This window comes from Leopardus geoffroyi, chromosome D4 (assembly GCF_018350155.1).
Source record: "Leopardus geoffroyi isolate Oge1 chromosome D4, O.geoffroyi_Oge1_pat1.0, whole genome shotgun sequence".
Classification (NCBI taxonomy): domain Eukaryota; kingdom Metazoa; phylum Chordata; class Mammalia; order Carnivora; family Felidae; genus Leopardus; species Leopardus geoffroyi.
In genome coordinates, this window is record NC_059342.1 from 81439310 (window position 1) to 81467117 (window position 27808).

General features: G+C 55.5%; 1 protein-coding gene across 4 annotated transcripts; it reads right to left on the minus strand.

Moving 5' to 3' along the window:
- Positions 1-680: 680 nt before the first annotated feature.
- LHX6 (LIM homeobox 6) lies at positions 681-26015 on the minus strand. Of its 4 annotated transcripts, none has more exons than XM_045468235.1 (10): positions 25732-26014; positions 24512-24583; positions 23932-24114; positions 23452-23573; positions 14436-14656; positions 11735-11835; positions 11419-11514; positions 11026-11200; positions 7845-7948; positions 2737-2878 (listed from the first exon to the last, which is right to left on the minus strand). In XM_045468235.1, exons 1-10 carry the CDS (start codon positions 25813-25815, stop codon positions 2858-2860), a joined length of 1179 nt encoding a protein of 392 aa, XP_045324191.1. In that variant the 5' UTR covers positions 25816-26014; the 3' UTR covers positions 2737-2857. The 4 variants fall into 4 exon arrangements, with proteins under 4 accessions (XP_045324194.1, XP_045324191.1, XP_045324192.1 ...); XM_045468236.1 differs by lacking the exon at positions 25732-26014 and adding an exon at positions 24898-25036; XM_045468238.1 differs by lacking the exon at positions 7845-7948 and having other exon boundaries at positions 681-2878; positions 25732-26015.
- Between the last annotated feature and the right edge of the window lie 1793 nt (positions 26016-27808).

Here is a 27808-nt window from a genome sequence, read left to right on the forward strand (position 1 = left end):
GCTGGCAACGAGCAGAAAGATGCTCTCTCTCACTCCCCAGATTATGTGGTGGCTCTAGAACCCAGTAGGCCAGTGTGAGACCCAGACTTGTATCGAAGATAGAACCTTGTCTCCCTGTCTCCCATCCCCTATTCCCTTCAATTCACCAGACCAAATTCTCCTGCAGCTTCCAAATAGGCGCTTCTGCGCTTCTTTCCCCGGCCCCCAACATCTCCTCCTTTGCACCTATTCCGTGAATCTCTCAGCGGATATATCTGGCCCAAACGTCCCCCAACCTGGCCCCCACAGCATGTCGGAGGGATCCGTCTGCTATAGCATTGACCAGACTCACAGCTCCTCTGTGGCTAGTGGGCCAAGCCCTTCCCTGAGCCTGCAGACAGCGGGTGTTCAGGAGTGACACCGAGGACAGCAGCCAGCCTGGCCGCCTACAAAGCTTAGACTGCAGACGAAGCTCACTGTCATGCCTTTGCAATGCACAGGTGGCTGACTGGTTAATAGCACCGATTGTCCGGGAAGGGGGACTGCATTGTCTGACAGCCCAGACACTTGGCTGGGCCCCTGGCAGTGGCTCGGACATGGGCTTCCGGCGGCTGCGGGGCAGTTGCGGGGAGCCCTTAGCCAGACAGCGGGAAAGAAATGGAATCCCATCATGTTCTGGATTTAAGTGCCAGCACTTCTACTTGCATTAACTTTATTTATTACACAAATAGGACATTTACAAAGCACAACATGAAAGGTATGTAACAAAACAGACATTGGTTTTACAAAAAAAGTGCTTACATTTTTTTTTTTTTCCGTGTGTGTGTTTTCTCCCTCTGTTTTGTATTTAAATAAATAGTCTTGGTGGCCTGTGTGTTCCCAGGCTTCCCAGGCTGCTCTAACAGGCTAGTGGAGACCTGTCTGAATGGCAACATGCTACAACCACATGATCCACGCAAGGAACAGACCCTGGGGTGGGGGGAGGCTCAAGGCAGAGTGGGTACTAGGTGACCCACTTGGGCAGGGCTTGGCTGGCCACTTACCACATGGTTGTGCTCAGGGCTTCGACATCAGGAGCAAAAATCAAAGGAAACAGAGCTCCCCAATCACCAGGGACCAGGCCCCAGCTCCTTTTGTTAACATCAGCACCCTGTGCATGGCCAGGTACGAGCTATTCAGTGGATGAGCTCTGAACTGAGCTGCACTGACCGCATTCTGGTGCTACCTTCTCTTGGCCCCGAGTCACCTGGAACGGTCTTCAGAAGGGAAAGGAAGCGGGTTCCCAACTTGGGCTATACCTGGGCCTGGCCCTCCTCCAGGTCCCAGGGCGAGAAAGGCAAATAGGTTTTTGTTTTAAGTGCCAGCTTCAAGCATTTGGATATCGAAACCTCATCCAGACTCAGAGAGACAGAGAGATGCAATCAATTAGCGACGCCTACCACCTCTGACAACAGGGACAGCCGGTACATACGTGCCATGAACTTGCTTTCCCTGTCCTGGGGTCTCCTTCCAAGAGCAGCAGGTCAGGCTAACCAAAGCAGGAGGGAGGATTCGGGCTAGCACATGCCTACCAGCAGCCTCTAGTGGGAAATGCATCAGGACACCAAGTAATTCTGAAATTACAGGCGAAGTCTGGGACAAATGGGCGTCCCCTGAAAACATAAATCATGGTCTTGTGCAGCCGAAGCCCTTTTGTTTGGGGTGGAAGAGTTGCGGCACAGCGGGGTGGATGTGAGCACAGCTGTGTCTGGCCTGCATTCTCGGGAGTGGGTGGGGCTGGCTCTGGGCAGGGGTGGTGGGGAGTGCCCGCTGGGATCCTAGGCTTGGCACACTCACCTCCGCAGCAGGTCCCTTCTCTCTACTCAGAGCCGGGTTCAGAATCCGCATTCTGCCATTTCCCAGGGCTCTGTTTCTCCAGCTCCGCCCTGCCTCCACTGAACGGCCCCTCCAAGGAAGACATGACCCAAACGCCCCTATCGGGAGTCAACAAGTAGCCAGTGAGGGCTCCCGATTCTAACCCCGAAACGTTCAGAAATGCCGTCGTGCGTTTCATACACCAGCTCCGCCAGTCTCCTGTGTATATGGCTGGATGACTAGGTAGGAACGGTCTTCCCCCTAAACACCCCGAGTTTTCTCTTCCCTCTCCTTAAAAGAGCTCGTGCCTCCCCCAGCCCACTATGCCACATGCTTCTCCAATGGGAGCCTCTGCCGCCCCCTCCCCCCAGTCCCTGCCGATCCCCTGCCTCTTGGTCTGGGCAGGGCTCCATCTCTGCCCTGCTGGGCCTCTCAGGGTTGGTCAGTGTCTCTTCTCTCTCTGAATTAACTTGACATAACCAGACAGATGGAAATGATAAAATTAGAACATAGCTTTCCTTTGGGGACATCCCACAAACACTGTAGAGTTTTCCAGACAAAAGCAACAGAGTGGATAACATTGGGGGGGTTGTCGGCTATTCAGAATTCAGAGATGGTTGCAAGGAAGTAGTAAATAAAGGCCAATATGGGAGGAAAGAAAACCTGTAAATTAGAAGGCTGTTGGCGTTGCACGGTTCAATTTGGCCTTTTGCTATTGTAATCAGCTTAAGTTGAAGATGACTCCTGTCTAAGTGGAAACACAGGCCGTTGTTTTCGCCCTGATTCCAAATTTCAGGGAGCTCTGCCTTGGGAGAGGAGGACTCCGCAGTGCTCTTGGCAGGTTCTGGTTCTCAGCAGGAGAAGGGAAGGCCAGGCCCGGGGGCCCGGCTGGCGGCGGGCGGGACGGTGGGCGAGGGGCGGGTGCGGAGCGGGTGGGCCCCTGGCAGTGGCTCGGGCACGGGCTTCCGGCGGCTGCGGGGCAGTTGTGGGGCGCCCGCGGACGGATGCGGAAGTGCCAACGGCGCTAGTACTGGAAAAGAATGACCTGCGAGAGGAGGGAGGGGGAGGGGGCTGAGCTGGGGGCCTGACACCCCCGCCCTGGCCCCCTGCAGCCCCGCCCCCCCCCCCACCCCGCCAGAGGTCCTCTGAAGGCAGGGAGAATGAGGGTGGCTCGGGGCCCAGATCTGGGTTCCAATCCTAGCTCTGTCACTCGCGGTGAGACCCTGGGCAACTCACTGCCCCTCTCTGAGCCCGTTTCCTCATCTGTATAACGGGGATGACAAAACCTCTCTCTCAGAATGGGGAGGGTTCAGTGAGACACAAGGGCAGCAGCACATGTCTACTGGGCACTGCGCCCTGCTCCTGGCGCCGTGTAACGTGCCTTCCTGACGTTATGTAACAGAAGATTTAACCCCATGGGCGCATCCCGCCATTGTCTCCATTTGACGGGGAGGGCACTGAGGGGGGCAAGAGAGGGGCAAGTCAGGAAGCTCACGATCACACAGCTGGGCAGAGGTGGCCCTGGGTCCCGCAACACAGTCCTGGCCCCAGACCAAGCTCTCCTTGTTGTAACGCGTCGCTTCTGCGAGGCCATGGGGACAGTAGTCATCGACGCTCACTACACATCAGGCAGCGGGCCAAGCCCTTCACACACTTCATCATCACCAAGCCAAAAGGCGGCCAGGTGCCTGACACACAGCGGGCGATCAGGAACCGTCTGCCCCTTTCCCTCTCCCTCTTCCACCTAAAGCACCTGGCTGACTTCTCATTGCCACCAACAAGGCCAGTTCCCCTGAAGTTCAGGTCAAGGATTGCTGGCTGGCTAGTCAATGGGAGGTGCCTTTTCATAGTAACGTGTCACGAGGCGCTTTCAGGGGGTCCAGGGACATCCAGTAGGCATGGCCATATGGCCGTTCCATTTTCTGATCAAGAACGTTCCAGATCAGTCACTATGAGGAGGAGCTGGAGGAAAGCAATGGTGATGATCTCCATAAGCATAATGGAAATAACCAACATCTATGGGGCACTTTCCGTGTACCATGCACTGTGCCAAAGCCTTCAGCTACATTATTGCATCTACTCTCAGCAACAACCTTAGGTGGCGGCAACGATAATTCTCCCCATTTTGTGGGTGTGGGAATGGAGGCTGAGAGAAGCTAATTGTGTTCCCAGGTCTCACAGTGAGAGGGCGGCAGAGCTGGGATTCAGAGGCTGGCTGACTCCAGAGCTCACACCGCACTGGCTCACCCCAGTGAGCTCTTCTCTGACCTCTGGGATGCCTGGCTTTGGGCTCTTATTAAGAGAAGCTGTCTCAAGAGGGATAACTCTGGTAAGACCCTACCTTCTGTGGGCCTCAGTCTCTCCGTCTGATCAATGACAGCATGGCTCTGATTTCTAAGAGCTTTCCAAGCTCCGAAATTGTGGAATCGGGGGACATGACCAAGAAGAAGTACGGTTCTGGAAACTTTCAGGAGTGTGTGGCCAAATGACGATGTGGCGGAGGCAGGGGATGCGCCAGGCAGATGCTCAGACCACTGTCCTCCTCGCTGGGCCAGCGCTGATCTTGAGTGGGTTCAGGGGCCTGCCCCAGGGCCTACTGAGTCTCCTCACAGCTGGGCCAGTCAGGCCTGGAGGCATTCGGGAGAAAGTCCATGCAGTCTTGCCCTGATCACACATAACCAGGTCTTGTGGGTTTGGCAAGAGATGGACAGAAAAGGTCCCCGGGAGCTGGCAGGAAGGACTGATAGGGAGAGGGTGGGAGGTCACGAAGGAGGGAGAGACATTTTTTTTCCAGAGCTGCTGGATGTGAAGTTGGGGACGAGGCCCAGCAGGAGAAAACTCTGGCTCAGCAGCCAAACCCAGGGGCCAGAAACCTTGTACAGCAAGAGCTGCCAGACCCGAGACTGGCTCATCCTTCAGACTGAACCAGACATAACCACAAGCTTAGCTGAATAACCAGGAGACAAGGGCTTGGCTCCAAGTGCTGAGCCCAACCCTAAACATTTCCAAGGCTCCCCTCTCCGCTCCCCTCTGGGCCTGGTTCAGGCTCTTCATTATGTGACCCCTGTCACCTCCTTGGGCTTCCGCCACACTAAACATCCCTCGGTCCCTCAGACCCAGGCTCTTCCATGCCTCTGCACCTTTGCACATGCTCTTTTCTTGACATGGAATACCCTTCTTCCCATTCCCTGCTTCTCCCTTACAACTCATCACTTCTTCTAGGTCCTCAAGGGCATGTTCATCCGTCACCTCAACTGCCCTGTCACCCTGCTCGCCTCCTGCTCTAAGCCACATGCTTCTTGAGGACAGGGACTGTGCCAGCTTGCCTCTGCAGTCCCCGTGCCAGGGCTGACGAGACAAGTGCCCTCTCGCAGGAGAGTGGCAGCTTTGAGGCCGGTAGTCCTAGGATCGAGGCCAGCTCTACCCACACTCACTGTGTGATGCTGGTGAGCTCCTGCCCCGAGCCCAGGTTTCTGCAGGCGTGAAACGGAATCAGTCAGAATCATCCCCCCAGCGAGGCTGTGATGGGTGAGGTCAGAGAGAGCACTGTGTAAAGTGCTGCACAAGAGGAAGTGAAGACTGACCTGTACGGACTTCAGAGTCCAACGGACTCGAGGCATCCTTGCACGCCACCTTTCTGAGCCTCAGTTTCCTTATTTTCACCACAAGGATGGCCATCCCCACACCCACAAAGTGCTTGGAAGGCATCAATCAGACAAGGTCCGTAATGCACCTGCCATGAATGGAGTTGCTGAAGCAACAGCAGCTCCTGCTGCGAGCAGGACAATCTTGGCGGGTGTTCACGGGGCGCGCTCACCCACCACCAGTTCTGTGGGATTTTGTATTACACGCTACCATTTATTTATAAATCCATCTGGCCAGCTAGGCTGTCTGCACTACAGACCTGCCCCATGGTGCCCAGCACAGAGCCTGGCACACAGCAGATGCTCAGTCAGGAGGCAGAGTAAGTGGAGGTGTCCTGGAGGAGCGCCCCCCACCCTCTGCCTCCCCAGCAGACTCTCTAGGGGTGTGGCTGGGGAACCTGCTTCTTTATAAGCTTCCCAGGTGATTCTGAGGCACGCCAAGACGGTGCTCTGCTGGCCTGGAAGGTGTCTGGAGATCCTTCCAGCTGGAAGGCACGGGTTCAGTGTTCCTGGCCCACCACATCTGCTGACTCCTGGGGCTCCCTGCCTCCCTGAGGACTGCTACTAAGATGCTTCTAAAAGAGGCCTCCATTCAATAAAACCAGAAAAATAAAATAAAATACAATAGGGGCGCCTGGCTGGCTCAGTCAGTGGAGCATGCAACTCTTGACCTTGGGGTTGTGAGTTCGAGCCCCATGTTGGGTACAGATATTACTTAAAAAAATAAAATCTTGGGGCACCTGGGTGGCTCAGTCAGTTAAGCAATGGACTTCGGCTCAGGTCATGATCTCACGGTTTGTGGGTTCGAGCCCCACACCTGTGCTGTCAGCAAAGAGCCTGGAGCCTGCTTCGGATTCTGTGTCTCCCTCTCTCTCTGCCCCTCCCCCCTCAAAAATAAACATTTTTTTTTTAATCAGAAAAATAAAATCTTTAGGGGCACCTGAGTGGCTCAGTCAGTTGAGCATCCGACTTGGGCTCAGGTCATGATCTTACGGTTCGTGGGTTCGAGCCCCACATCAGCCTCTGCACTGACAGCACAGAGCCTGCTTTAGATTCTCTGTCTCCCTCTCTTTCTGCCCCTTCCCCACGCATGTGCGCATTCTCTCTCTCAAAAATAAATAAAATAAAATAAACTTAATAAAAATAAAAATAAAATCTTTAAAACTAAATCAATAAAACAAGAGGCCTCCAGGGCCTCCCCCCCTGCCCCAGGACAGAGTCCAGACTCCCCCACTGACAGCCCTGAGCTCCCCACCTCTCACTGTCCCTCCCAAGCCTGGGTGCCAGCAATGTTGAACTGCTCAGGGTTCCCCGAGAGCCATGGTGGCTCATGCTTTCTCTGATGAACTCTGATTCAGTCTTCGGGCCTGGGGGCAGATAGTGCCTCCCTCCGAAAGTCCTCCTTGTGTTTCTCCTGAGCTGTGCCCCCGCTCTCCAGCTCCCTGGCCTCCCCCATCAGTTTGATTACACTGTGTGTGCTTCCCTTCCAGGCTGTGACCGCCTCGGAGCAAGAACCATGCTTTTTCCTCATCTCTATGCTCCTGGCAACTGACTCGGGGCTACTGGGCAAAGTCAGTGCACAGCAAATGTCAGCTGAATAAATGAGGAAGTGTATAGGTTCCCATCCGGGTTCTGGGACCTGGAGCAAGCTGGGCCTCAATTTCTCCAGTCCTAAAACGAGGGGTTGTCCTAGGACAGAGGCTTGCAAGGCTCACTGACAGGTGTCTTGCCACTGAGAGGGAGATGGGGTTTCTACCCACTCTGCGGTTTCACCCAGAGCAGCTCTATCCACTTTTATCTGTGTTATAGGTTATGGAAAAAAAATTTTTTTAAAGTGTGAGGTGCTTAAAAACAAAGCTTTCAAACCACTAGCTGGGGAATACCTAAGCACCCTTCTGGATATTCAGTCCTGATGCTTGAGATAATCAGAGATCCCAATTACACAAAGAAGGCCCTGCCAGTTGACCAAGGTCACCCCCGGCCTGCTATTCCAGGCCTCCCCCAAGATAAGGGTATCCACTCCTAACAGACAGGGACAAAAAGGAGGAAGGAGGAAGAACGGGTATCAGGGTGGGATGCAGGGTGGTGTGTGACACAAGCCTTTCCTGAAACCACAAGATTTGAGCCAAGTAACTAAATTCACAAATCTGAAAAAAAGAAGGCCACTTATTGGTGGGGGGCTACGAGGAGGCCTCTGGAGGGGCTGTGCACATAGAATGTGCCGCTCAAGTGACCACCTCGGGGGCCTGGTGGGGGCTGGAGTATGCTAGGCAGAGAGGATCTACCACAGAGCAGCATGGGGCCTACCTGAGACCCATCCCTGGCAGGAAGGCTCTCACCCACCACACCCAACCTGGCTCCATTTACCTTCTCACCCCGGTTGGAGAGCGGCCCATCCATATCGGCTTTGAGGTGGACGGGGGGTGCGGTGTAAGGCAGCCGGCAGTGCACCTGCCCGCACTGTACCTGACCTGTGGACGAAAGGATGCCTTGGAACCCATCCTGCAGCCTCTGTGCAGGATACCCGTGTGCCCCGTGCTCAGCAGGATGGAGTCCTGGGGCCAGTTTCACTTTGGCCACTTACCAGCTGTGTTGGCCCTGGGCAGAACTTCAACAGAGGGTTATGAAAATCCCTATAATCTATAAAGTGCTATGTGATAACTGCCCAGCTCACTGATAAACAAACACTCCTACGTATTTAACATCTATATGCAAGGCTGTACCCCATTATTAAGATCCTCCCTTGGTGCCTTATACCTTCTTACCTGCCAGGTGTCACTCAGGCTTTACCTGTGTCCCTCCCAGAGGACCCTGCACTTGTACATCACCTTCTTAATGATGCTGTCCCTGATCACCCTGTTTATAACTGTACTCACCTCTACCCTCCTTGTCCTCCTTCCCAGCTTTGTTTCTCCTCCTTAGCACTTACCATCACCTGACTTACTGTAGATATCTATTGCTTACTTGGCATTATCTGTCTTTGCCAACTAGAATGCAAGGCCTAATAAGGGCAGGAATTTTTGTCTGACTTGAGAATTTTCCAGACTCTAGATCCTGATAGATTTCTAGTACCTAGAATGAGGCATGACACCTAGTAGGTCCTACACCTAGTAGGTACTCTTTGAATATTTCTGGCATGAATCTCTGTACCTTATTCCAACACCTAAAACTGTGGGGGGAAAGTCCATCCTCAGATCTGACCCAAATCTCTCATGTTTCAGTGCTTTACCACTACAGTGGAGAAGTCCATGGCCTCTCTCTTCCCTACACTTCTTCCCCTTTGGTCATAGGGGGGAAAAGCCCTGTACAGAGACTTAACAATCAATATGTAACTTAGGACAAGTCACCGTGCCTTTCTGAGTCACAGTTCCCTGGCAGTTGTATGAGATTGGGGATTCTTAACCTGGGGTATTCTAGGAGTCCTGCGATCACATGGAAAACGACATGTGTACGTGCATCTTTCTGGGGTCCGATTCCAAAGCTTTTTATCAGATTCCAAGCGCTAAGACCCCAGGAGACTCAGAATTGTGTAACTTTAGTTAACAGCAGAGCAAACTGCTGAGGTTGTCCTTCAGCCATGCAAGAGGGAGCAGGTCCAAACACTCTCAACACTTCCTGCCCCAAGCTGGGTTCCACCTCAAGGGGAAGAGGAAAGGGGACCTCAGCCCTTTCTCTGAGCGTCAAAGACACATCTAGGCTTGGTCGGCAAAGTATGTGGGGAGTTCTAGCAGGACTCTGAAGGCCATGGCCCCACTCCCAAGAGGGTCACCTAGGTCCATTACCAACCCCATGGCAAGGGCTAGCTGGTAGCCCAGACTCCTGGTATCTAGAGAGTCCTGGGTCCTTGGCACCTTTAACAGATGAACTAGCTGTTCAATGGGCTCTGTGCAGCCTGAACATAAGTCATTGTTTAGAAAAGAAAGGAAGAAAAGTCCCTCCTACAGAGCAGGTGGCTCAGAAACGGAACCGCGCAAACGGACATGGTTTCCAGCAGGCTGTCTGGTGCGGTAGGCAGGAATCTGCACTTCCAGCTGTGCCAGCCAGAGCCACCACCACCATTACAAGAGCGGTTAATAGTTACCCAGCATCTACTGAATGCTGGAGACTTGAAGTCAGTGATCTCATCTGATGCTCACACACTGCTCTGAGATAAGGATTCTTATTGTCCTCGTTTTTGCAGATGAGGACATTGATATTCAGGGAAGCTACCAAGCTTGCCTGATGTCACACAGCTAGTAAGTGGCAAGGATGGCATTAGAAGCCTGACAGTCTCACCCCAAAGCCCACAATCAACCATTAAGGAACACTGCTCCTGTTCACTTACTTGGACCCTTGGTTTTCTCGTCTGCACAATGAGACAGTGATGTCTGATGTTTACAAACACGCTTAGTATAGTGTCTGGCACATGGCCGGGGCTCAGTAAACAGCAGGGCTCTCTCTGACCCCTCCTTCCCTTTCCATTTTACTTGGAGCCAGAGAAGGGAGGATTCATGTTTGTGGGTATGTCGTGGCCACTTCTATTTTTCTGGTCACACCCAGCTTTGAGGAAACAAACAAGCTCAACGGGAATGGAAATCTGTAATAAGCACCTGCTCCCTAGCAGATTCACTGAATGTTCATCCCCCAGAAATCCACAAGGCTACTCCCTCTCTCCTCCAGGTCCCTGCTCAAAGGTCACTCCACCTTGGCCCACTCCATCATTCCCATGGCATCCAGTCCCACTGACATGCCAGCCCTCCCTCCTTTATTAGTTGATTGTCTCTCTACCCATGTCCCACTCCAGAACGTGAGCCCCCGGAGCACAGAGTTGGTCTGTTATGTTCTCCACTGTATCCCAGTGCTTAGCATGGAAAAGTATTTACTGAACACATCAATGGATTCTCACAACCCTGTGAGGTAGGCATTGTTAATGTCCCAGCTTACAGATGAGGATTCTGAGGTTCAAGGAGGGTAGGTAGGTGGGGATACTCCCACCACACGGGCCTTCTTCTGCAACCCCAAACACACCCATGCCACAATGCTTTCCCGGCTAAGGCCTGCTTGCATTCATCTCCTCTGCTGCCCTGCACTCCTGCCTCCCCTCTCCTGGTGCCTCACTGATTCCTATCCATCCTTCCACTCCCAACTTGCTGAGAGGCGTCATCTCCACACATTCCTATATTCCTATATTCCAGCACTTTTCCTATAGCAATCATCACAATTAAAACCATGCCCTCATCTATCTGGCTACCGTGCCGTGTTATCTCTCCCACGACAGCGCAGGTCCCACCAGAGCAAGCACTTTACCCGTCTTGTTCTCTCCCTAGCCCCTGGGCCCTCGCACACAGTGGGTACTTGGAAGGTGTTTTTTGAATGGCGGAATGGGTCTTCTCTATGAAGGGTCCCGTCTCACTAAGGCGGAGACTGGGAACTTAGTCCCTCTCCCCAAACCCTAGGTCTCAGGGACCACAGAGCCCACGTCTTCACCCACCACGCTCCACCTCCCGCGCGCGCTCCTCCGTGACCCCTCGCCCGCAGGCTAGGCGGTCTAGCTGTGGCGGTCACTTACTCTCAATGTAGCCGTGCAGGGTGACCATGCGCGCCCGCTCGGGGCTGCTGAACGGGGAGTAGTGGATGTCTTCGGACAGGGCGGAAGGGAGGCGGGACGGCGGCGCCCCGGAGGGCGGCACGGGATGCTGCGGTGTGTGCTTTTTATGACGCGCCCGGCAGTTTTGAAACCACACCTGGAACGACAGCCTCAGCAGCCTCAGCCTCGCGGAAAAGGGTCGGACACACCGCCGGGAGACCCCAGGCGGGACTGCCTCGTTGCCTCCTGGGTAAGGGCGGCCACGTGCGCCCGGGCCTGCGGCTCAGCTGGAGACCAGCTACGCGCTGGAGAGCCCGCCCCCGGCCCCCTAGGCCCCGCCCCAGACCCGAAGGCCCCGCCCTCCCTCGGCCCCACCTGGATGACCCTCCTGCTGAGGCCAGTCATGTCCGCAAGCTTCTGCAGCGTCTGTGCGTCGGGGTTGTTGTCCTGCGCGAACTGCGCCTGCATAACCTGACGGGAGCAAAAGGGGCAGTGAGACAGGGACGCGCGGAGGTCTCCCAGACTGCGGCCCAATCAGAGGCTCCGGCCCGGAGGCCACGCCCCAGACAGCTACGGCCCCTCCCCGTCACCCGCGGGTCCGGGCAGAGGGGGCGGAGCCAGAGGTCCTCTAGGCCCCGCCCACGTCTACGCCCCACCCACAGCCCCGGCCACTCGCGGCGGGCCCGGGTACCTGCAACTGCTCAGCGGTGAAGGATGTCCGCGCGCGCTTGGCCGGCTTGGGCTGACTGTCCTGTTCCGAGGGCACTGCCCCCTCCAGCGTGAGGCCGTTCCCTGGGGGTGACAGAAGTGGCTGACCACGCGTCCCCATCTCTTCTAGTGGCATCCTGGAAAGGACGGGGGTGGGGGCAGCTGGTCCCTGGAAGGGTCAGGAGCGGAGTTGGCTGGGAGCGGGGATCCCAGAGTCCTAGTCCCTGAGCTGTGTCTTTAGGTAAGGGGCTTTCATTTCTGAGCGTCTACTCAGTACCAGACACTGCTCCTTCGGTGTGCCTTTTGGGTCTGTCTCACAGCCCCATTTTACAGCAGAGGAAAGAAACTAAAGCTCAAAGAGAAGAAAACCCCTGACCAAGACCTTTCGCCTAGTGGTTGACCCTAGCGCCCCAAGGGGACTCCCTCTTAGCTAAACTGGGGAAACCAAAGGCCAGGGAAGGTTAAGATGCAAACAGGTTACAGAACTGCGGTTCTAATTTTGTAAAAATGTGTGGAAGCAGAAAAGTTGAAAGGATATACGCCAAGGTGCTAGCAGTGGTTACTTCTGAAGAGTGCAATTATGGCTCTAGTTTCAATATTTCTGTAAGTTTTGAGGTTTTAACAACAATCACATGTCACTTTATTTCTCCAAGGTTTAATTTCGTTAACTGGAGCATATGTTAGCCATTCTCTTTCCACTTCTATTACTTTTACAATCACACTAAACATAGTCCCCCATTTTATTTTTAATACCTGATTTTTTCTAGGTAATACATGCTCCTTCTCAAAAACTCAGAAAATTCAGGTAAGCACAAAGAAGAAAATAAAAATCACCAGTAATTCCAGCACTATTAACACAACTAGCTGTAATTTTTTTTAATTAGGAAGAAGACAATGTTGGGGGAAAAAACAAACAAACATGCCACCATAAATACATGGGGGGAAATCTGGGAAGATATATACTAAAGATATGAGAGGTGGTGACATTTAGAGTGATCTTTATTTTCTTTTTGCTTAACCATCTTTTCTAAATTTTCTATGATGGACAGGTGTGTTTAAAAGAAAACCAGTAACCAAAACTGAGGGTTGCTCAGTAAAGGAGATCTGAGGCCCCAAGCCTTCATGGTAGGAGTCTGGGGTCAGCCTAGATGTGAGAGCGTTGTAACTGGCCAGGCTGTGGCTAAGAGTGGCCCTGATAGGTCCAGATGTGGAAGAAGCCTGGGGTCACTGATGGGCCATGGTATGGGGGGAGCCCTGATTCCTGAGATTCCATCCCAGCGCCACTGCTGACTTGCCCACCACTGCAGGTAATTTCATACAACCCCAGCCTCATTCGCTTCCCACCTAGGCCCACTTAGTCCTGATCCTGGCAGGAGAAAGTGATAGCCTTGGTGTGGCCATGGTTTGGAACATTCTGGGGATTCCTGACTAGTCCCCAGGCTAGAAATTGAGGCAGGGTGGTCCACACACCTCCCAAGAGGCCCTGAGGCTGGGACAGACACTTTGTGGTATTAATGTCCCTTAGGAGAACAGGCAGGACAAGGATTGCTGTGCCATCTTTTAGATGGGAAAGTGAAACTTACAGGGGCAGCCACCTATCAGCAGTCTCCCTTGCTTAATGAGGCCTGATTAAGCGGTCCCTGGAGCTCAGGAATGGGGTAGTATAGGATGGTGGTTAAAAGCCTGGGCTTTGGAGTTAAAACAGACCTTCTAGGATGCAACCTTTGGCAAATCACATACTGAAGATAACCTCTGCCTATTTCCTCATCTGTAAAATGGGGACACATCAGCTACTTCCTATGGTTTTTTGTAAGGATCACACAAAATAGTCCACATTACAGAGAAGCTAGCAGCTTCCAAAGACCCAGACAGGAAAGTCATGGAAAGGGTCCCTGACTCCGCCTTCAGCCCAGCCTCCATTCCCCCCCCCCACCCCTTTCTAACCATTTGTGACTCCGTCCTCACAATTCCTGGAAGATGTGAACCCTGTCTGCAGGCCTATGTGTCTTGAGGAAACACAGTATTGGAGCCAGAAGAGATTTAGGGATCTTTCTAGTTGACCCATCTCTCTTGCACAGATGGGGAGACTGAGGCCCAGATAAGAAAGGAAACTTCACATATCAGTACAGCATGCTAGCAGCCAAACTGGTGCTCAGGTCTCCAGACTCAAAGGCCTTTTCCCTCACAGTGTAGGCTGAACCCCGCCCCCCAAACCTCTGGCTTGGAGCTGCTGGCATGGGAGTTGGGGGAACAGAGTTGCATCATCTCTCTAGGACTGGCCCATGCCCAGTTCCAGGCAGCCTGAAGGGATCAGCCCTCAGGCCAACCAGAACTGTCTAAAGGTGGAGTAGGCTGCCCCATTGTGAGAATCAGCTCTAGGGTTCATTGGGTGCTTCCTGCCTTTACAACAGGGCTCATCTATCTTTGAGAAGGTGTCTTATCATTGGCTCCATTTTACAGATGAGGAAACAGTTGCAGAGACAGACTACCACTGCAGGCTCTCAAGCAATGGTGGGCCAAGAGCGCATGCGCCCGTGCAGGGCCCCACGCCTACTCAGTCTCCAGGCAATAAAGGAAGCGCCTGCTCCCAGAGGAGTGTGGTCAGTTCCTGGGGAGCTGGGCTGAGGTGGGAGAGGGCGGGGCACGGAGGTGTGGCAGGGTGCTGGGTGGGGCGGGTTGGGTACCGTTCTCGGCGGCCCTCTTGAGGTTCTCGATCATGGTGTCGTAGTGGATGCGGCACAGCACCTTCTCTTCAACCAGACCAAACTCCTCGCCCGTGGACAGCTGGCGCTTGCACGAAAAGCAAGCGAAGCAGGCCAGATGGTAGGCGTTGCCGCGTGCCCGCCGCACCCAGTCGCTGGCATAGATCTGTCGGCCGCACCGTGCACACTTGGTCCCAAATCGGCTGCAGGACACCGGGGCAGGAAAGGGGGTGGCGAAGCTCAGACAGGCTACCCCTTCCACCTCCCAGTGGCCCGCTGGCACCCTGTCTCCTGGCCTTCCCTCACTCACAAATTTCCCTTTGCCTGGATCTGCCCCCTACCCCACCCCCCTGCAGACACCAGCTTACTCTGAAGGTGAGCTGGTGGGTGGTTTTATTTTCCTCTTAGTGCTTTTCTGAGTTTTCCAAACTTTCTACAATGACTCCTTATATTTATATATAACTAATCTGTTCACTCAAATATATCATGAGTGTTAGGGAAAATGTAATAATATAATAACGGGCAAAATTTTGAGCACTAACCACGTGCCCAGCAAGATTCTAAGGGTTTTATGTTGCGTATCCCAACCAATCTTCATTTTGCTGATGAGGAAACTGGGGACCAGAGAGGTAAAGTAAGTTGCATAAGGTCACACAGCTTGCAAGGCTAGAAACCCACGATGAATAAACCGTACCCCAGCTGTAGAGATGCTCAGGGTTTCTTGGAAGCATAGACAGATATGCACTTACTGGCTTTGTGCCCTTGGGAAAATTATTTAACCCCTCTGAGTGCTCACTTTCCTTGCCCTGAGCTGAACTAGGTGACAACAGCAATGACTACCACTTAGTACTTAGTACTTTGCAGTCTATTAAGTACCCAGCCAGTCCCAGGCTCTGGAGCCCCATGGCATTCTAACAGTAAATGTTAAAAAGACAAAAAAAAAAAAAAAAAAAAAAAAGTGGGGGGGGGGAGGGGCAGATGGAATGCTTCCTCCCCCTTAAGCCTTCCTTGTTGGGCCTTTTCCCTATCTTCTCCCACCTCGAGGTGCAGCTATTTGGTTGTGACTCCCTTCACCACCAGACTGCGAGCCCCTCCAAGAAGAAGCAGGAGTCTGGTTTATCCTGTCCCAGAAGTCAGCCCAAGGCCTGACCCCTGAGCACCTGGGAAGGTTTGTTCCTTAAGTGGATGACTCATCCTTTGACCCTGTCCCAGCCCTTTAGGCCTCAGTTTCCTCTGCTGCACACTCTTTCAGGGGATGATGTTACCCCTCATCCAGCCCCCCAAGCTTAGAAACCTAAATCATTCACTCCTCCCTTTCCTCAACACTACATCTAACGGATCATCAGGCATTGTTGGTTCTTTTTCCTAAGTATCTTTGGGATCCATTTCGTCTCCAGTCCCACAGCTGCCCTCCTAGGCCAGTATCTGCCCTGATCTCCCTGCTTCCAGCACCACCCCTGCCAACCATTCCTCCACAAAGTGGCCACAGAGAAGTTTCCAGCACGCACGGTGCATCCTACCCTGCCCTGCTTAAAATCCTTTGCTGATTCCACTCTACCCTCAGGATCTGGTCCAAGAGCCTTGGCATTTACAAAGCCCAGAAGACCATAACCTCTGAGACTCATCTCCTCCCTAACTTTCCCCACCCCACACCCAAACAGGAGTCCCAGGCAGCCACAATGGAAGGTCAGTGCCAGGTCTCTATGGCCCCCTCTGAAGCACTTTCCCGGCCCAGGTCTTTGCACAGACTTTGTGCTCTTCACACACCCCCTCCCTGCAGAGCCCTCCAGTCCCAGCACCAGGCTCTCAACATTGGTCAGGCAGGTTTGTAAATGTCAGATTCTTCGGTTCTCCCTCCCACCCCGTGCAATCCTAGGAGAGAACCAAGAAGATTTGCCCTGTGTCCCCAGGGCCCGCACACTGGCACCCGGAGGAGCATTGGGAAATGCTTGTGACTGTGGGGAGAAAACAGCCCGGCAAATGCACTCTGGTTACAGCCTCGCCTGTCTTGCCGAATGCAAGCAACTGTCAATTGAATAAACGATCTTGGGTTGAACTGAAAGAGGGAGCGCGGAGGCCTCCGCCAGCCCGGCTCCCAGACGTAACTCTAACGCCACTGTCTCTGACCAGGACCGCAGGAGGACCCTATCCCTGGCAGCGCGGTTTGCCCAGCTAAGGCTGCACTGTGCGCCTTTGCTGGGTCAACCGCCCCCTAAACTGAGGCGGCTCCCGACCTTGGAAACTCGGCTTCCCCAGGGACAGCCTAGTACAGCCCGAGGTTTCTTTCCCAATCCCTCAGTAAAGGGGAGAGGAAACCGCTTAGCCCACCCCTGCCTACTCTCGCCGCGGGGCGGACTGGGGGTTCCGCTGCCTGACTCGTTGTACACGGATTAGGAGCACTTTCCGGCCCTGGAGAGGAGGGAGAAGCCAGCAGTGTGCAGAGCCAGGAAAGCGATTCAGGGACCCAGGGCGCAAGGTCTTCATTGCACACCCTCGACTTGGTGCAACCGCGTGAGGTGGAGACTCTAGCACCCGCTTTGCACACGTGGAATGGGAGGTTCAGAGCGGACAAGTGACTTGCCCAAGACCACAAAGAGCGTGGGGCGGGGGTCGAGGTCCGCTCTGAGGTGCAAAAGGAACCTAGACCGTGCTGAAGCAGCAGGGCGGGAGATGATTGGGACTGGATCCCAGTTGTATTAACTGGAAAGGGACCTGGTCTTACCCCCGTCGCGTCCCTACTCCCAGCCACCGGTCCCAGAAAGTCCCGCGCGTAGGGCCTGAGGCCCAGCGGGCTCGGGAAGGCAGAGAGTGCGTTCCCAGGGAGAGGGGAGAGCCGGGGAAGGGAAGGTCCCCGGCCTTCAGACTCCAGGTGAGAGCGGTTGCGTTTCCAGCCCGTGGTTTCCGTGCGCCCCCGCCCCGTGAGCTGCGCCAGAGTCTCCGACCCCGGGTCCCCGCGCTAGGCTGTACGGGATTCTTCGTCCTCCGCCAGAGATGAGTCCACGACACCCCGCACACCCCTGATCTCCCGGCTCCCCAAGTCAGCAACGCCCCGGCGCGGTCAGCGCCTACACTGTGCACTGCTTACTCCGAGGAGGACGCCGCGAGTGATGTCTCAGCAACTTTCTCACCCTCCACATGTCACCCCAAGCGACAAGAGCCGTCCCCAGCCCTAGGATCTGCCGGCTCTCGCCGTGGCTCCGCCCAGTCAACGAAATCACCTTTGCGAAGGATCCTTGGGTGGGGGTGGGGGTGGGGTCATTATGCAGTTTTGGGTGCGTTGCGGGCCGCTCCTGAAACGTATCCTCCACCCAGGGCAGGGGTCGGTGGCACAAACAAGGGGGCACGAGGAGGCTTACGGATCGAGGCTCTGACAAACCGATTGACTCCTTCCCAGGCGGGCAGCGAGGCCCGAGCCGCGGGATTCCGGAAGCAGCGAAATTGGCGGCGAGACAACGAAACTTCAAGAATGGGGTGCTCGGGAGCTGCGAAGGGAGCGCCAAAGGGATTAGGGGGCGCGGCTACCGCCCCTCCACCCCCAGCCTTGTGCGCGCGCCTCCCTGGGTCCCGGCGCGCACCGCGGGGTAAAGGCTTCAAGGACTGAGGCGCTCGGGGCATGGACGCTTCGCATCCTGGCAACTGCCGAAAGGACTGGGGTGGGCATCGCGCGTCTCCTTGCCCTCTCTCCCCTGAGGAGGGACCAGAGACGTCTGGGTACTCGCGGTTGTGCAGAGGGAGCTGTGCGCCCTTAGCCAGGGCAAACTCTCTCTTCTGGCCTACTTTCTCTGGATACCGAGAGGTGCTCAGTCATTATTTGCTGGGTGAATGAGCCTCAACGAAAGAGCCTTTCCCCCGTATTAAGCTACCCGAAGCTGAACCGAAGCTCGAGTGGGAAGGCCAATGTTAGTTATAAAGCTGGTGAGCCGGTGGGGAAACTCAAACCAGAATTCAATTATTTTACGTTCAGGACACTCACTTGCTGGCCGTGGGGAGATTCTAAGAGGCAAACAATGTGGATTGGAGGTGGAGCCCTTCCTATCCCCTCTGCTCCTTCCCTTCTAGGCAAACTCTTAGGAGAAGAAGCTCAGAAAAAACAGAACCAGCAATTACGAGGTTAAAACGCCCCGCGCCTCGGAGGTCCCGGCCCTAGGCCCCTCCCCAGAACTCCTCTCTCCGCTCCCCCAACATCTGTCCCCCAACAGCTGGCGACCGCTGGGCCCCTCTCTGCCGCGGTGGGGGGCCGCTTCCCAGCTATAAGCCTCCCTGGGGACCCTCGCTCTGGGGGAGGGGGTGGGTTTCTCCCTCAGGAGCCCGCGGTTGGAGCTTGGGCTCTAGGAGGAAGGCCAGAGAAAGCTGAGGGCTTGCCCTAAGTCACATGGGCCAAGCCAGGGACAGGAACTTCAGCCGGCTGCCCGCGCCCAGCCCAGGACACTCTCTGAACCCCACCCGTATCAACGCCAAGAGCAGTAGTTAACCCTTTATTCCCCACTCAAATGGGCAGGAGGCAAGGGGGCCAGGAACCATGGTGACCTGATCCTGACAAAATTGATCTAGTCACAGCCCCTGAGGAAGTCACTCTTGTCCTAGTCCTCCCAGGGCCCATCCAGGGAGAGTCACACACCAGAGCTGGTGCTCCCTGTGGAAGCCAACGGAATTGGGCTTAGGGCTTAGGGCCAGGAGAGAGGGGTCTTTGCCACTCCACCGGCCACATGTTGTAGGGAGAGCTACTGCTGACATATCTCCCCTGTAAAAGACCAGTACAGAATGTTTAGACACAGGGATGGTGGTGTCCACAGCCATGGGGCTTACCCAGGCTCTGCCACTTACTAGCTGCATGGCCTCACCTCTCAGACCCTCAGTTTCCCCTCCTCTAAGGTGGGGATGATGAGAGTATGGTAATTACTGGGTGGATTTGAGGATTCACTGGGATAAAGCATGCAATGAGTTAACAATTCCTGGCCTGGAGCAGAGTTCTATACATTCTGGTGAGCAGTATCCTCACCCCTGCCCAGCCCCTCTTACCCCCTCTCACTGTGTGACCCTGGGCTCCACTTTCCTCTCTCCCCAGGACATCAGTCTCCCCAGCCATGCAATGGGCATGATGCTTCAGGAAGCTGAAGGGGGAGGCACTGTAGATCAGTCCATGCCCTGTTCGGCAGGCAGCAGCGGCAGGTGTGTGTGTGGGGGGGGGGGGGTCGGAGGTAGAGACAGCTGTCTGAGGTTGTGGTTGCTGAGGGCAGTGGAGATATGAATGGCTCAGGAAGGAATGCTATTTTTCCCTCAGGACTTTTCTTCACTTCTTGGAAGGAAATAGAAAGAAAACGGTCTTCACCAAAAAAGTGAAGAAATTAAAAGCAATATCATATTTCCCTGGTGGTAATTTCTTTTTTTCTGCTAGGGCTCAGGGAGCGAGGGTTACTGGGAATCTGATTGAGGCCACAAGGGCTGCTGAGGTCCCTCTTTAGAGAGAGAGTTGGAGAAACTGAGGCAGGAGGGCTAGCAGTCTTGCTAAGGGCATCCTCTGTGCTCTGCAGTCTCCTTCCCTGGTGAGTTTGGAGAGCTTTCCTAACTTCTGACTTCCTGAGCCACCAACACCAGGCTCTGCTAAGGGAGACTATTGGGGGGGGGGGGTGAAAAGAAGGGGCAAGATGAGGGATAGAAAAGCGGAGAAACCTTCCCCTAACGGATAAGACCAGAGATTAGAGGACCATGGAAGCCCCCTTGTGCCGCCTCCATGAGGTCTTGGACACTTCCTCCCTCCCTCTGTCCCATTGAGAGATCTGGTCTCTCTTTGGGCAGAATGCTCCAGGCCCTATCCCACCAGACCCTTGACCTTGGGTTTCAGGAGGCAGAGGGCTAGGGAAACTCAGTGCATGGCCTCTTCCTGAGCCCCAGCTCTTGAGGAAGAGGTCTGCCTCCCACGCCACCCCAGGAAAAACTCCCTTGCAGCAGTCACCCTGAGCCTGGGCTGCTGCTGAGAGCAGACAATAGTCCATGCCTGGCGCTCCACGGCTTTTTCTTTCCTTTTTTGTGGGTTTTGTTATTTTTGTTACAGGTGGCACTGTCGGGGATGGGTTATGCCTGCAGGGAGACTTGGCTGGGAAAGAAATGATCAGGAGAGCCCCAATTCTTCCCGCATCCCAAGGAATGTGAGCTTTTATCCCGTCCATTCTCTTACCTCAAAATCTGTTTTAGTTTTGCTTTGGGGGGCTCTTGTCACTGGAAAAGGATTAACGCTCAGAACCTGCAACCTAGAAAAGGCCTGGCCCCATCCTTCCAGACAAGCCCTGCTCCCCCAACCACCAGAGGAAATGCTATCAGGGGACTGTGCCCAGCACCCACTCTGCCAGTGGTGCCAATGGTGACAATCCAGGCATCCGTAGCACCTGCCATTTAGGGAGGCACTACGGAGCCTTTCTCCCTGCACTGGCCTCCTTGGCAGTTCAGACGGACAATCCTGGAAGTTGGGCACTGAGGGCAGAGAGATGTAGTTACTTGACCAAGGTCACACAATGATTATTGACCTGGCAGACCCCACTTACTGCCCGTACTCGCAATAGCTACGCATCCCACCACTGCAGTGGGAAGGGGGACTCCAGAGCCAGTGGAGGCTCTGAACAGCAGGGTCAGGACCTGAATTTTGACTCTTCCTTGAAGGCCTAGTAAAGCACAGTGTCCCAGAAGACTTGGTCCATCCTGGGCACGAGCTGAGGCTGGAGAAACAGCGAGGAAGTGTGGACAAGTGGTTCATGAAGCTGCCAGGTCCACCATCACCGGGAGGGCCCAGAGAGGAACCTAGCCCTGCCTTACTCTGCAGGAGGAGGCTGAGATACCATCCTGCTGGGTGCCCCAGGCGGGAGCCCTGTCCCTGGCCAGCTGAGGAGCCCCATGAGCCGTAAAACAGCAACTGGCTTGGCTTTTGGTTTCTTATTTGTTTTTTGGGTTTTTTTTTTTTTTTTTTTTTTGGCTTTGTTTTTAACCAAACGGAGTCAGGCACAGAGCAGGGATGTGGCAAGACAGGGACTCTAACCTTCATTTCCTGCCCAGCCAGCCAGCAGTCGGATGGGACAGTGCAGAAAGACACCATGCCCCTGTTACATTACCACACAAGGATAACCCCCTCTGACGCACACGTGTGGCGGTCCACATCCACACACCCACGTTCACATCACACCCTTGGCTCCTCAATGCCAGGGTTAAGGCCTTAAGCAGGAATGCTCCCTCAGAGAAGGGGAAGGGGGGGGAGAGGAATGATGAGATTTCAGAATTCTTGCCTTGTCACCTCTGCGTCCCTGTACAGATGTAATCGTGTCTTGACTACCTTGCGCGCGCGCGTACACACACACACACACACACACACACACACACACACACACCACGTGAAGTCCCAACATTCACACAGAGACACACACTCCTGACACACATTTAAACTAAAAGACAAAAATGGTCATAAAGGAGTACACACACTGTCCTCATACCCCTGACCTTGCCCAGTGATGCATTCCTCCTGTGGCACTGTACAGATCCGGTCAACAGAGAGACACAATATGCTCCTTGCATGCTGAGTCCCAGGCCACCTGGGCGAGCTCCCCTCTCCCAACGCACACCTCAGCTGCAAACGATCTTTCACAAAAGGAAGAGTCCGCTTCTGAAATCACGCTTCCTATGCTTTTCCCAGAGTACTCCAGCCCCAAACGCTGCAAACTTCACCCTAGACTCAAGATCTCTTTCCAGGTGCCAAGGAGACTCAGAACCAGAGGCAAGGAGGCAAGAATTACCCCCCCCCCCAACCACTTTCCTTGACTCTCAGGGCCAGGGGTCTTTCTAGGAAGACTGAAGCCATGACCTCCGCAGAGACAAGGATGGGAAGGATGTCTGCGGGTTAGGTAGCGGTTATAGGGGAACAGCTTTCACCACTTCCTGACAAAGCCCTTGGGGACAGGCAACCCTCCCAGGAAACAGTCCCATTCCACTCTCCCCACTCCGTAGGCCTGGTGGCCCCGCCTCAGGTTAGGTTCACGCTTCCCGGAGGGATCACACCGGAGGCGGAGGCGGAGGCGGCTGTGCCCCTGACCTCGCTGTGACCTCGACCCCATGACCAGGTCAGGCCTGAGCGCGCGGTTAGGAGCCGGGGCTGAGATGAGGCGGCGCGGCGAGAGCTGCCCAGACGCGGCTCTGCAGCTCGGAGGGCCCAGCCCAGGGTAACCCCACTCGCGGCCCTGACTGCTGTGCCCAACAACCCTGACCTTCCCGGCGGCTCAGAGTCAGAGCCCAGACCCGCAGAGGCTGAAGCCCCGACCGAAACGACGACGGAGCTGAGACTGAAACAGGCGCCTGGGACCCGGGCAGGATCCCAGACTGGAAATGCGACACTCGAACGACGCCAGGGTCTGAGTTGAGGCGGAGCCGGAGACAGAGGTTGGGGCTTAGGAAGAGGCGCTTGGATATGAGAGCCGCGAGGCTAGTGCTTGGGGCCCCCGACCAAGACCCAGACCCACAGCGAAGCCAAGGGCAAATCCGGAGCGGGAGTCGGGAGCCCGGCTCAGGGTCCGGCCCCGGAGAGATGCCGGCGCGGCTGGAGTCGGAGCGGGAGTTGGAACCCAGAGCCGAAGCGCACTGTAGGGGCAGCCAGATCGCGTCTGGGATCGGAGCGGGTCGGAGCCAGAGACCAGGACGTCAGAGCTGGACCGCGGCGCTTGAGGTCGGAACCGGAACCAGACACTCTGCAAGACCCGAGACGGAGCCAGAGACGCGACCCAAAGCGAGTGGGCCGCAGGAACCGGAGGCGGGTCGCGGGCCCGGACCTGTGCCTGCACCGGCTCGCGGCCTGGAGCTCCTCTTTTGGGGCGCTGAGAGCGGGCCGGCTGAGCCCCCGCGGCGCGCAGGGCGTGCACTCGGGATCGGGGCTCCGGAGCCAGAGACCAAACGCTGCCAAAGGGTCCTCCGTGCGCGCCAGGGGCCTGCCTCCGGCGACACTGCTGGCCCAGCGGCGGCAGCCTACCTGAAGTAGTCCATCTTGCAGAAGATTTCCTTGTTCTTGATGTAGCAGCTGTTCTGCTGCCTCAGAGACGTGCGACAAACGGAGCACTCGAGGCACCGCACGTGCCAGATGAGGTTGTTGACCTGGGGAGGGGGCGGAGGTGGGGGCCGGCTCAGCGCGGGCCTCTTTTCACGCCCGGCCCCAGCCTCCCCGGCCCCGTTTGCTGAGATGGTCGCTGAAGGTCTGAAGGTGCGGAGGCTGCCCTACTTTCCTTCTGTAACAAGGAAGCTTAGGAAGGTAGACATACACTCTTCCCATTTTTCAGACGGAAACCCGAGGGGGCAGAGAGACTCTAAGATTTGCCCAAAGCCGCACAGTCAGGCAGCGGCTGAACCAGGATTAGGGATTTAGTGGACCTGGCACCGGCGCCGCTTCCGTGCAGTCCTCGGGGCTGCAACCCACACCCCGCCAACACACACCAACACCCCGCCCCTGGCTCACCTTGAGCAGATACCGGTCCAGGATCTCGAGGCCGCAGCTGGAGCAGATGTTCTTGCCGGCGGACGGCACGGAGGAAGCGGCAGAAGGCGGTGAGCACACAGATGGCGTGCTAGGTGTACAAGGGGAGGCCCGACCCTCGTCCTTGTCTAGAGCGCCTGCCAAGGCCTCGGCGTCCGACTGAGCCTGCGGTCGGGGAGAGAGGGAGAACCGCACGCTGAGTTGAGCGCCCAGCCGAGTGAGTGCCCGAGGCTGCCGCCGCCTCGGAGACAAATCCGGGGCCCCAGCGCATCAGTCGACAACGAAATTCTCCCGAGTCTCCGCGCTATGGGCTACAGGATAGGAATGGAAGGGCCGATTGGAGAGGAAGGGACGGCCCCAACTTTCAACCCGCGCGTCCTGGGTGCTGGGGACGGTCAAAGTCAACACTTCCGGCCGGAAAACCGAGGCTCGGAGAGGGGCGGCGCCCTCCCGCAGTCCCCCCGTGCTTGGGCAGCGGCTTCGGGGCCGGAAAGCCGGTCAAGGTCCCCAGGGCGGGACAGCCGGGGGACCGGGGATCGAAGGCAGGGCCAAGCGAACTCACCATGGCTGGCGGCGCGGTCCCTTCAAGGCAGCGGGTGGTCGCTTTGCAGCCGGACCCTGGCTGGGCCATCACCTGGGGGAGGGGGAGGGAACTCAGGCGGCGGCGGCTGCACAACTGGCTCCGCGCAGCCTGAGCCCAGCGCCTCCCCGCGCCTGTTATATAAACCGGCGCGGAACAATGAGTCTTAACTTTGTAGTGGGCATTTAAAGCCCTTCCCCACAAAAGCGGTGTCTCTCTAATGAAGCAATTTGAATTTGGATTGGATTTTTTCCCTCTCTCTCCCCCTCTCCCTGCACTTAACCCGTGGCTCTTGAAGTAATCGCTTAGTTCCCTTGCAATCCAAGCCTCTGAGGGGGAAAAAAAACACGCGCACACACACAAACTACCTGCAATTAGAAATTGTCGTGAATGCCCAAGATAAGAGGTAGCCAGAGTGTCAATTCCAACTGTCAATCAGTGAGATCCATCAGGCCGCCCAAAGAATTGCAAATTTGATTTTTTAATGGTAGTAATTAAAAATCGAATTTTTTCTCTCTCCACCCACCCCCCTTTCCTCGCTCCCTTCTCCTCCTCTCGACACAAAATGCAAAAAGGAGAAAAGAGAGAAAGAAAGAAAATAAAAAGGAGATGTGGGGGTGGGGGGGGGGAGGCGTTTGAGGAAAATAAACCCCGGAGCGCTGGGAGCATCAGCCCTCCAGCCCAGCGCGCGCTTCGAAATTGATGCGGCGATATTGACACGAATTCAGGCGCCTTTGGAGGGCCAGTCGGAGGGAAACCCGGAGCAAAACGGGGGCGAGATTCGGAGGGGGGGGGGATGGAACCAAAAAGAGAAAACAGAGGCGTCCAAGAAGAGGAAAAAGCACCCTCCAGCCCCTCGGCGCGCCCGGGACCGGCCCCGCGTCGGGATTCTCAGCGTTGCGCCAGCACAACCCCCGGCGCATCGGCGCTATCAGCGCCTATTCAGACGGACAATACCCGCCTCGCCTCCTCTTGATTCGCCTGTGTCTTTGCTAAATCGCTTTTTGAGAAATTCCTCCAACATTTGCATAATGTGTTCCCGCTTTCCGCGACCCCCCCCCCTCCGCGCTCGCGCGCGCTCACACACTCACAGACACACACTCACAGGCGCACCCCCGAACCCCTCCTCCCCGCGGCCGCCCGCCGCCCGGCCCCTGCCGGACCGTGGCCCGGGCCGCTCACCCACTCGCTCGCTCGCTCACCTGGTCGGTGGCGGGGCCGCCCTCGGCCGGCAGCCGGCAGCCCTCGGGCAGCGCCGGGGCGGCGTTCTCATGCTTCCAGTACATGGGCCGGGGAGCGGCGGGCTCGGCGGGCACGCAGCGCGGAGGGCCGCGCGGAGAGGGGCCACGGCAGCAGCGGGAGCAGAGGCTGAAGCAGGAGCTGGAGGAGAGCGGAGGCGCCGGCCCCGCCGCCCCGGGCCCGGCCCCAGCCCCCGCCCCCGGCCCGCGCGCAGCCCCGGCCTCCCCGGCTGCCGCCGCCGCTGCCTCGGAAGAAGGTCCCGACAAACTTGGAGAGGCCCCCGCCTCCTCCTCCTCCTCCTCCTCCTCCTCCTCCTCCTCCTCCTCCTCCTCCTCCTCCCCCTCCTGGTCGTCGTCCTCCTCCTCTCCCTCCTCCTCGTCCTCCTCCCCCTCCAGCTGCGGCGGCGGCCGCCCTGCCGCTGGAGCCCCGCTCGGTTCAAGATGAGTCATGCGTGACCAATCCCCTCCCCGCCAAGGCAGAGCGAGACACACACAGCGAGGCAGCGACCCAGAGACACACACACACAGACATATAGACACACAGAACCTCAGAACTGCTGACAGAGACTCAGACAGCTGACATACAAAGGCATCAGAACCCCCACTTCCACTCAGCTCTCACTGCCACCCCTCCCGCAGGGGGCACCCACAGCCCTCAGGCACAGCCCCACTCACAGGTACCAAAAGGACCCATGGTCACACCTTGGACTGTAGATGGATTCCATCTACAGTCGCACGTTATACTCTGTTCACGCAGTCACCCTCCTGTACGTTTGTGGACATACCGATGGAAATGATTACCTGTTCACATCATTTACGGGAGCACAAGGCATCCACACATACACACACACCTGCACAAATGCCTCGCTCCGTAACAACCAGAGTGTACTGGTTCCTAAGGACTGAATGGGATTGGGCTGGGTGGGGGCTGGTGGGGGGTTGATTCCCTGAATTCTCCTGGGAGGGATCGCCTGGGATATCCCCTTGCCCTTCGGGATTTGTTGAGCCATCCGGTCTAATGCTCACCTCACCTTCTGTAGGGTTCTACGGAGAGTCAGAGAGATAGGGAAGGCGGGAGGGGGGGGCAGGCACGTGGCTAGGAGACAGAGCCCCTAAACACACACATACACAAACCCTCAGACTCCAGGACAGAGCCTTACACAAACACTCTACAATATACACATACAAGTGGACACTCACAGCCTCCAGCCCCCTTCTCTACACAAGCTTAGCCTAGAGAGACACATGTAAATATGCATCATTCTTGGAAAAAAAATGCACACTCAGACTTAGATCCGACCCTATAGACAGTGCAACACCCCACCTCCAAGCCATCACGCGTTCCATCACACCCCTAATTGCCCTCATTTACAAATGTGCACCCCACACAACTGTTTTTACACCTCCATAGCTCCAAACCCGTGTAAAACCTCCTGTCCTTTACTCAGACACCCACAGATACACACATCCCTACAGCTGGTGAGATAACCATTTATAGGCAGAAACAGCGTATTTAACTCTGCAGACACAGGATTCCCAATAGTTTCAGCCTCAGTCATGCACACACATAGGCACAAATGGCAGGCAATGTCATACTGAAGACCCACACCTGTATCCCTGAAAGATACAAATACGGTTTCTTTACAGACACCAAGATACACAGAATCAGCCCCAGCCCCAGCCAATGGCACCTCCCACCCCCTCCTAGTCATTTATTACTCTCAGGCACAGAAATTCAGAGTGAAAAGTTTCTCTCTGAACCCTCCTCTTTTATACAAAGAGCTCCATGGCAATGTGCAAGCTAGTGAGGTTTGTCATATACACACATGTGTACACGCATACACGTGTACCCTCAGGCATCCACATAATGTCAGATGAACAACTTCCTCTCTCTCAGTTACCTTTTGGTTTATTATCTTTTTGAGTAATAAACTCAGCTACTATATTATTCTCTTCAGCCCTTGCAGCAACCCCACAAGGAGATTGTTATTATACTTATTTTTTTTTAATATTTTTTAACGTTTATTTTATTCTTGAGACA

What these genes read in the sequence shown, in the direction of transcription:
- LHX6 (XM_045468238.1), bottom strand. Translation starts at nt 25,815, where the DNA reads ATGTACTGGAAGCATGAGAACGCCGCCCCGGCGCTGCCCGAGGGCTGC. An exon ending in GCGGCCCCGCCACCGACCAG is followed by an intron (nt 24,584 to 25,731) that starts GTGAGCGAGCGA and finishes CCCCTCCCCCAG; the next exon opens with GTGATGGCCCAGCCAGGGTC. An exon ending in CCTGCACGGCTACATTGAGA is followed by an intron (nt 2,879 to 11,025) that starts GTAAGTGACCGC and finishes CTCCTCTCGCAG; the next exon opens with GTCATTCTTTTCCAGTACTA.